The sequence below is a fragment of the Lynx canadensis genome, chromosome D2, assembly GCF_007474595.2.
Source record: "Lynx canadensis isolate LIC74 chromosome D2, mLynCan4.pri.v2, whole genome shotgun sequence".
NCBI lineage: Eukaryota > Metazoa > Chordata > Mammalia > Carnivora > Felidae > Lynx > Lynx canadensis.
Genome location: NC_044313.2, coordinates 66,038,041 through 66,048,043, shown reverse-complemented (window position 1 = coordinate 66,048,043; position 10,003 = coordinate 66,038,041). Strand labels below are relative to the sequence as shown.

Sequence of the window (10,003 nt, the reverse complement as noted above, 5' to 3'; positions counted from 1 at the left end):
TCACCATTACCTCAATACCTGTGTATCTGCCACATGGTGTGTGCTAAATGAAAATTTGTTGAATGAATACATAAATTAACAAGCAAATATTTAAAAGTGAGTTCTGCATTTATACTTACTTCATCCTCCTGAGCTCCATTTCCCAGCCATGTTAGAAACCAAAGCATTCACTAGACACTTTTTCATTTTGCTTTTGGAAGTTGCTTATATATTTTGTCCATATCATGACAATTATGTTTTGTACCATACAATGAAGATTAGCATCCTCACCTCACAGAGCTATTATGAAGGATAAATAATATAATGTGCCTAAGAGCATAGTAAGAATTCCACCAATGATTGAAAAGATCATCATTAAGAGTTGCAAAGAGGAATCTGTCCCCTTTTTCCTCAAAAGGATTCTGTAGGATTGACATGTTAGCTTTTTGGGAGCCAGTGGTCAAAATAGTTTAGCAAATTTGACTTTTGAATACACTGAGGTCCAATCACCAATTCGGGGGTCTGAAGTGAACATGTGATCATTTGTTTTACATTCAAGTGAAATTTAACTGTAATTCAGAGAAGGAGGACTCGTTAAGAGAAAAAGCAGCCAAACCAATGCAAAACAAACAAAAAATATTTTATTGCAAATTAAAATTCATTCCCTAGACAATTGAAAATGCACACGCTGGATGGTATTAGTAGACATGGTGAAGATGCATTTGGACAATTATCAACGTTGATGAACATGGGGATGTCAGGAAAGTTACTTTTTCAGGTTATTGGACTTCCTGAATATAATGTTGGCAAAAAGGAACTTTCAACATAAAAACACTTAGTTTAGCTTTTTAAAATGTCACTTCTTATATTTATTAACCTTGACAGTGACTGAAGAATGAGGTACAGAAAACTTTCCAGAAGTCTGAGTATGGAGAAGTCCAAGGCACTTTGAAGCCCCATTATTGCATTATTAAGTAGGATTAACTCAGTTATGAAATTCCCCCACACTCCAGGTTTATTGCATACAAAAGATCTATTTACGGACCTCACTGAGGTGTTGTGGGGCTTCATGCTTATAAAGTGCTTCAGGCGCCTTTGAAGAAAGGCAACATACAAGTATAAAATCATATATTTCAAAAGAAATGAAGAGACAATTTGGGCACAATAGGAAGAGTGCGTCCTATTTAAAGAACCACAGTTGGCTATTTATAAAAACCCCTCACCTCAATGGTTTACTGTTTTTTTGTTTTTTATTTAAGAGAATGAATGTTTTCTGTTGCCAGTCTTGTAACCCTCATTTTCGACCTGGCTGTGTCGTCAGAATTCCTTGAAGAGTTCGCTAAAAATACAGATGCTTGGCCCATAGCCAAACCTACAGAATTAAAATCTCTAAGAGTAGTACTCAGGCAACCATCTTTTTAAAAGGATCTAGAGGATTCTGACACACAGCAAAATTCAAAAAATATTTCTTCAGAAAGATGCCCATTTATTAAACAGTGATTTTCTTTCAAAACATTTTTCTTAAGATTGAATACAGTTGGATCAGGGTATCAATTTCTTATTGCTTTTTTGTCTTCCCATGTCCCACACAGACTCAGAGTTCATCACACACACACACGCACGCACGCGCACACACACACACACATTTTAGTTCTGCCCTTGAATTAAAATCTGATAGTGGTAAAATCTCATAGTAACAAATAAATGCTTCATCAAGAAGACACGCAGGGACTTGCAATTCATCCCCACTGTGCCCAATGCAAATGGATGTTTCCCATTTGCCAGAACGGAATGGTTTACGCATTTCCAATTTGGAAACAGGTAAAATCAGCACTTCCTGGGAAACATCAGCTGAGTGGATGCTGACAGAGAAGAGTGAGTGTGCTTTTGGCAGCCAACCGTGAAGCAAGTCTGTGGTGAGTGCTCCAGTTTGGAGACTGCCTGCCTCTAGGCAAACACCTTAGGAATTGAAAGGATTTAAGCGCAGTGGATACCAAATATGGGGTGCTGCCTCAAGGTAAATAAAATCAAATAGTGAAAACCAGTGACTGTAATTTAAAATATCTTTGAGGAAAAAAAAAAAAAAAGATCAGCTTGCTCCACTGCAATTCTTAACGCCATTTTAGTAACCACTTTCATCTCCTGACTGGCCTGAAGTCTTCAACATACTAGCTAGTCTAACATAGAGAAGAGAGTGATTTCGCCCCTGGTGGCCTTCACATATATCTCATCATGCTGCCTACATCAGGTTTAAAATAGAAGAGCTCCCTCTGGGTGCCTTTCAGTGGAACTAATGGATCCCACAGAGAAATTATATTTCTTTACACAGAGAAAGCCTTTCGAGGCTGGCCAAAATGTTTACAATGTCAGGAACTCACGAATAAGGGTAAAACAGAATAGTCCCACTTCTTGGAAAAAGAAAAAAAGGAGGGGTGGTAAATACAGGCGATAGAAGCTACATATACAGTACAAAGAGAATAGGATTTGTAACAAACAAAAAGTTCATTCAGAGTCAGCCACAGTGAAATTTCGCTATGAGAAAACAATCTGTAGTTCCTTCCAGTATCCTCTAAACATTAGAGGTAACTTTGTACAGAAAGGTTGTTGGAGCTGGCTTGGGCAGCAGCCTGCTGCATGTATGCCAGGAGGGTAAGGCGGCCAGAAGCAAGATAAAACCTCCCAGCAGGACACAGAAGCCACTGAAATAAAACGCAATGTCATAGGTCTGGGTCCAGTCATAAAACCAACCTGAAAAGAGAGAAAGAAAAAAGTGAATTTGATAGAAATAGTAAGACTTGGAAGCCATCCTCTAATTTTACCAATTTTATATACAGTAAGGATTAGGACAGATAAAACCCCATGTACTCTATAGCAGACTCTTAGGAGTTAGCAGAGGAGACTCTCCCAAATAATCTGGACAAGAATAAGCAGGCATTTTGAGTTTCTCCTGAACACAAAATGAACACAAATCCCTGAGCAAGTATACTGGCCTTTTTATCAAACTGATTATGAGTAAATCATTACCATCAGACATCTATGCAGATTTACTTTGTGCTAATCTGTGCTACTATTGTAATCTGGATTTCTATACCTGGAGATGTTACAAAGAAGAACAGTAAAAATGGGTTGCTTTAAGAAATATCTTACCAACAATTGGTGGTCCAAGGCTATTCCCAAGTCCAGCAAAGAACATTAATATCCCATAGGCATGGGCCAATTTTTCAATTCCCACAGTCTTCGTGGTCACATATGGGAAGATGGACCAGTTACCAGTAAGAAACCCTAGAATCCCAGAAAGTATTGCCAATGTGACATAACTTTTGGCAAATGGAATTGCACACAAGGCCAGGCCCATGATTATTAAGGTAGCTACGTAAAGATATAAGGTATTAATCCACTTGAAGTCAGCCAGTATCCCTAGAAGGAGTTTACCAACTGCTGTCATAATGCCAATAATGGAAATAAGAGGCATAATGAGCTCTTCTTCTTTCACATTTGAACTTCTTGCCACATCTTCCATAAGTAATGAAGGTGGAAATCCTCCAATGTCAAAAAGAAAGATAGCAATGAAAAGTGCTAAAAATACTTTGTTTTTAAAAAGAGCCACAGTCTCTCCACAGTAGTTTTTATATAATTGCCACTTCCTCTTGGCAAGCTGTTTGCAAAAATATGTCTGTTCTGCAACTTTCTTTTTGTACGTTTCAGTCTCTTTTGAATGTGCCATTGTTGTTGGGCTTTTATGAAGTAGGCTCTCCTGTTTCCGGCCACCACTGCCAAAGGTGCTCTTGCATGTTTCCTCAGCACTGTAGCTCTTTCCAAGAATGTTCGTGTTTTCTTCCAGGTCCTTCTCTTTTTCACTGTAAATGGAGTATCTATCTGGTGCACTTTCCAGAGCTGTTTTTTCAGGCAAAGGGCAATCAGAGGGCTGGAGGGGTCTCATCAGGCTGCCACAGGCTAATATATTTAAAGCTAAGGCGCCCACAATCAGCAGGCATCCATCCAGCCCATAGAACTCAATCAGCAACCTCTGCAGAGCAGCATATATAAAAAGTCCAACACTTGAACCTAAAAAGAAATGGGAGATGTTCAATCTTAATCTCTTATAATTCAGGGTTCTCAGAACAACCATTATTGATAGCCAAAGAAGAATTGTAAAGGAAGGAGCATGGTTATATTCCAATTAACTTTTATTTATGGACATAGAAATTTTTATTTCACATAATTTTCAGATGCCCTGAAATATCCTTTTGATTTTTTTAACTGTACAAAAATGTAAAAATCATCCTTAGCTCATGAGCTCTCTAAAAACAGGCAGTAGACCCCCGGACATTAGTTTACCAACCCCTGTTAACCATGGAACAAAATTGCTTCCCCAAAAACCTTTGTTTCATGCTCACGTTCCTTTTTTTTTTTCCAGCAATGTCAGAATATTTCATGTGGGTTTTTTTTTGTTGTTTCTTTTCAATTTTTAAAAAATTCTACTGTGAGGTTTTTTTGTTTTGTTTTTTTTTTTTTTTTTTTTTCTTTTCATCTTTTTCACTGAAGGTGGATGCTATAGACTGAATGTTCATGTCCTCCCAAATTCACAGGTTGAAATCCTAACCCCCAATATGATGGCATGAGGAAGTGGGGCCTTTGAGAGGCAATTAGGTCATGAGCCCACTGAGCACTCGTAAATGAGATTAGCACCCATATCAAAGAGACCCCTGAGAGCTTCCTTTCCCCTTCCACCATGCACACATGCCACACAGCAAGAAAATGGCAGTCTGCAGCTCAGAAGAAGTCTGTCACCAGAACCCAAGCATGCTGGCATCCTGATATCAGACTTCCAGCCTCCAGAACTGAGAAATACATTTATGTTTTGTGGAAGTCACTTAGTCTATGGTATCTTGTTACAGCAACCCAGAAGGACTAAGTAGATCCACAATTCTCCTTAATTTTGCTTCACCTAGCTTCCTGTGAGTTGAAACTGAAAATTCCTTAATTCTGCCAAATCTTAACTGTCCAGAGTCGATCCATTTTTATTTCAGTGTGCCATGACCCAGTCTCTTATGCCCTCCTTTCTAGGCAGAGTGAAAGCATGTAGCATACAACTTCTGGCATCTTTGGCACACATACAAATTTGGACATTAAGGGAAACCCTAGTTCATAATGATAATATCTCATGCTTTTAGTACCCTGCTATGTGCCTTACATGTATGCTTCTTTAAGATTCCCAATAACTTGATGTGATGAGTACCATTATTATCCCCATTTTACAGTTCAGAAAACTGAGGCTTAACTCAATAGTTAACAGGACTGTTAGAAAGTCTGTCTATTTCCAGACAGCAAGTGAGTGACACAGGCAGGATTCAGACCTAGGTGGTCTGGCTCTGGCGTCTGTGCTTGTTGCCACATTACGATGCCTCTACAAAAATGTAGTGTAGGCAAGACCTATTGTCCTTCAAGCTCATGCCTACCTTCACACTAATGCCTACCTTCACACTCCATCACACTCACACACCTGTGGGAGATCCTGTAAGGTTCTTTGAACTGCATTCCAACTGCTTTGGATTCTCTATCTCCTGTTTTTGCTATTTCTTCTTCAGTTCTGCCTTAGCCCAGCTGTGTCCTCAAGACTCTGGCCCCATCTCCTCTTAGATCATGATTCCTATTCCCCCCCGCCAATACTTCCTTAAACCACCTTTGGGAAATATCCAGCTCAACTTAATTCAATCTGGAATCACTTTGTTGCCACTAGATTGATCTCAGGAATAAACATTAGTTTGGCTCCTGCTGCCAGACAAATCATTGTATTTACTCCATTTACCTCAAAGTCTGACCTCCCAGGAACACCCGCTCATTAACAAGTAGCATATGTAAATGTGCCACTTTCACTAAACTTGGCAGCTCTATTTCCTAAGCAAACTGGTAAAATATTGGCCACAGAAAATTTTGATAAGTTCTCTAATGAAAAGTTTGATAAGTTTGATAAGTTCTCTTAGGAAACAAATCCATCTGAAAAGTGAAATGACACTTTAAAACATCAGAGGAAGTCCAGAAGGCTTTTATATTTACATTTCCCTCAGTGATCATCTCTTGATTATTAAAGGAAGAACAAGAGTGAAGAGTCTGTCGTTTAGATATGCACATGGCCAGGGGAATGCATTCATAAATAAGTACTTTAGAAAAATTGTACATTCCACAGTAAATGGAGATGGCAAGATGCCAACAGCAGGCTTTTCGACAGAGCCCTGGAGTCTCCATTTTCCTGGCATTTCTCCTACCTTTCTCAGGGAGAAGGTGCCTTACATAAGTACAGGCTGCTTCTTTTCCTGAAGCTCTCACCAACTTGTGACTCTCAATGTACGGGTCCCATAAGCTTTTCTTTCCTTTAGTATATTGGCCATTGAATGCCCCAGACTTTTTATGTATGCATCCTAGGTTTTCTGGAAGCACTACTCTTATTTACTGTGGAAAATAAAATTTCCTTCTCAGGCTAGAGTAAAAAAATATGCTACCTAAGTGGTAGCTGGGAAGTGGTTGGTTAAACATATTTGTGTTCAGTAGCTTTTAACTTTAATTAGAAAACTGAATAGTGACAATGCTGTACTTATTTTGAAAATGTACCTGTTGAAATTAGGCCAAGAGCAAGGCCTCGGTGACTGTCAAAATACTGGCACGTAATGGTCACTGTTGCAGTATATAATAAACCACATCCGAGTCCTAAACATAAGAAGACATTACATAAATCAAGACAGATTATACTACTTCAATGCAAAAAAAAAAAAAAAAAGAAAGAAAGAAAAAGAAAAAATAACATCTCCAGTAGGTTGTTCTGTTACTGATTGGCTATAACTCTTCAGAGTATGGACTCATAGGTTCTTTGATGTCACTCGTACAGCTCCAATGGACATATCTGTGCAAGCTCAGTTTTCACTCCACACCCATAGGGTTGGAATCAAGTGAAAAAAAAAGTCCAATTTCTGAAGCATGAATGAATAATGCAAATTTAAATCGCGACATTACAGGGAGATAGAGATAATGGTTAAGTCACCAAATAACACCAAATAGTAAAATTTAATCAAACTTTCCCATTCAGTCTCACTTCCAAGTTCTTGCCCTCAGTTCAGTGTCCTTCCTCCTCAAAGTGCTCTAAATAATTTTAGAAAGTTCCCTTCATTATTCCATGCTATTTAGTGAGAGCTTATAGCTTGCACACCCCCAGTCTGCAAAACAAAGGCCTCTGGGGTTCTCAGGTCATCCCATCACAGTAAAATATATATTTGTAAGTTTCCTCCTTCAGAGATGCAAACTACCTTATTCACAGTAAAATGTATTTGATTTAGTTTGAAATATGTTTGCAAAAAAAAGGAAGCAAATACACTAAAATATTAACAACTGTTAAATTTAAGTGGTGAGCATACAGTTGTTTGCTATACTATCCTCTACTTTTCTGTAGATTTGAAATTCTTCTATAACCTAAAAGAATACCTTACTAAATTTCGTTTTTTTTTTAATTTTTTAACATTTATTTATTTTTGAGAGACACAGAGAGATAGACCATGAGTAGGGGAGGAGCAGAGAGAGGGAGACACAGAATCTGAAGCAGGCTCCATGCTTTGAGCTGTCAGCACAGAGCCTGACGTGGGGCTAGAACTCATGGACTGAGAGATCATGACCTGAGCCGAAGTTGGACGCTTAACCGACTGAGCCACCCAGGCGCCCCTAAATTTACCTTTCTTGAGACCCAAGGACTATATTTATCTCCAGATCTTCTCCAAGGCTTTTGTTTGTTAGCTTAATCTTTTCTTCCCTATTTAGCACCTATTAAAGCCAGTTGGTTTTTCATAAAATTTTCCTCTAGCTTCTAACTCATGACTTTTTGCCTTTCTTCTGCAATATCATCTGTTCTTGAGGATCATTCTATAAACAACACATAAGCCATAGTCTAAAAACTGGATTTGAAACCACGGCCCATTAAATGAGTTAAGATCATTGTCATTGCCTTTCATTGGCACCTAAACTATAATTAGAAAGAATCCATGGGCTTAACAAATATATTACATAAGTGTTTTAGGAAATTAATAATTTAAACAACCTAAGACTCTGAGGATTATGTGTGATTCCATAAAAAGTCTTCTTAAAGAAATGAGATAGACTAAAACAATTATATTTTAAGTAAAAAGATTTTTTTCTCTTTTAAAAAATTTTTTTTAATTTGAGAGAGAGAGAGGATGAACAGGGGAGAGGGGCAGAGTAAGAGAAAGAGAGAGAATTCTAAGCAAGCTCCATGCTCAGCATGGAACTCAACCCAGGGCTCAATCCCACAACTCTGGGATCATGACCTGAACCGAAATCAAGACTTGGATATTCAACTTACTGAGCCACTCAGGCACCCCTAAATAAAATGCCCTTCTTGTTTGATTTAAGGGAAAAAATATTATCTCATGAACTAAAACATGAGTTGCACTGATTTATACAATTGTCATTACTATTCATATATAGGACTTTTCAAGATATGAAACAAAACTGTTTCTGGGGCGCCTGGGTGGCTCAGTTGGTTAAGTGTCCAATTTCAGCTCAGGTCACGATCTCATGGGTTCAAGCCCGGCATGAGGGACTGTGCTGACGGCGCAGAGCCTGGAGCCTGCTTCAGATTCTGTGTCTCCCTCTCTCTCTGTCCCTCTTCATGCTCTTTCTCTCTCTCAAAAATAAATGAACGTTAAAAAAAAATTTTTAAATGTTTCTGAATAATCAATTTTGAAACCAAAAAATGTCACCCTTGACTAAGACTATATACCTCAGAAAGCCTTTGGAGGCAGAATGAATTTACTTTTCTGTGATTTGGTTGTCAGGACTCTGTTAAATGTTAGGCATGAGAGACAAAGGGGAAACAGACATTTCTGATTACTAAATGTCAACGTCAGAAAAGTTGAAACAGCAACTTTTAAATTTTTAGCCTGAAACCAAAAAAAAAAAAAAGGCATTTTAAAAAATTATTTCAAGGCCCTGGGTTTAATAGTTAATGCTATTTCACTTTTTTTTTTTTAATGTAGCAGAAATTTGAAATGCTTTCTCCTTAAACTTTTCAAAAAGGTACCATGATGCCTTCCTACATCTGCATCAGGACAACCTTAAACTGGAAGTTATTAGAGAGGGGTCCCTTGAATCCCCACGATCTCTCACAGAGTCTGTAAATTCAAAACTATTTTCATAATACACTAGTCCCCCCACTTTTCTGCAGTTTTGCTTTCCATGGTTTCAGTTACCTGCAATCAACCACAGTCCAGAATGCTCAGATGATCCTCCTCCTGACATATCATCAGAAGGTCAGTAGTAGCCTAATGCTATGTCACATGCCTATGTCATCCATTTTGCTTCATCTTATCACTCAGGCATTCTACCATCTCACATCATCACAGAAGAAGGGTGAGTACAGCACAATAAGATATTTTGAAAGAGAGAGACTACTTTCACATAACTTTTATTATAGTATGTTATTACTGTTCTATTTGATTATTTGTTATTGTTGCTGATTTATTATTGTGCCTAATTTATAAATTAAACTTTATCACAAGTGTGTACATATACATAGGGGGTGTACATATACATAGGGTTCACTATTATGAATGCTTTCAGACATTCATTGGTGGTCTTGAATGGTATCTCCTGTGGATAAGTATCCCATGGATACTAATATGTTCTCTGCTTTTTTCACTGTGTTTACAATTATGCTGATGGAGCAAAAGAGATGGTGATAAAACCAGAAGTGCCTTAGCACAAATCAAGGTATTGGTACCAAACTTTGGTATCAAATTATGCTACATAATCATACACTCATAATAAAAACAAACAAAAATATTTTAAAAATTCTTCATTTGGATTACAACAATTGCTGCAAGGAAAACCCTTTACACAATTATTTTAGTAGCCAGCTAAAAGAGCCCCCTTTTAATCTTGTGACCTTCTTTTTTATTTGAAAGAATATCTGACAGACAAACTAGGGTTACCCAGACTTGGGTATTTGGTAGACACTTTTTTG

At 37.9% G+C, this 10,003-nt stretch overlaps 1 protein-coding gene across 2 annotated transcripts in view; it reads right to left on the bottom strand.

The window, feature by feature from the left end:
- Positions 1–598: 598 nt before the first annotated feature.
- SLC16A9 (solute carrier family 16 member 9) overlaps positions 599–10,003 on the bottom strand; it is a 56,099-nt gene continuing 46,694 nt past the window's right edge. For both annotated transcript variants that reach the window (XM_030335114.1, XM_030335115.1), the window contains 3 exons: positions 6,589–6,684; positions 3,127–4,044; positions 599–2,727 (listed from right to left, as the gene is read on the bottom strand). In XM_030335114.1, the coding sequence (XP_030190974.1) occupies positions 2,549–2,727; positions 3,127–4,044; positions 6,589–6,684 (1,193 nt within the window). In that variant the 3' untranslated portion in view covers positions 599–2,548. The remainder of the gene's footprint in view (positions 2,728–3,126; positions 4,045–6,588; positions 6,685–10,003) is intronic.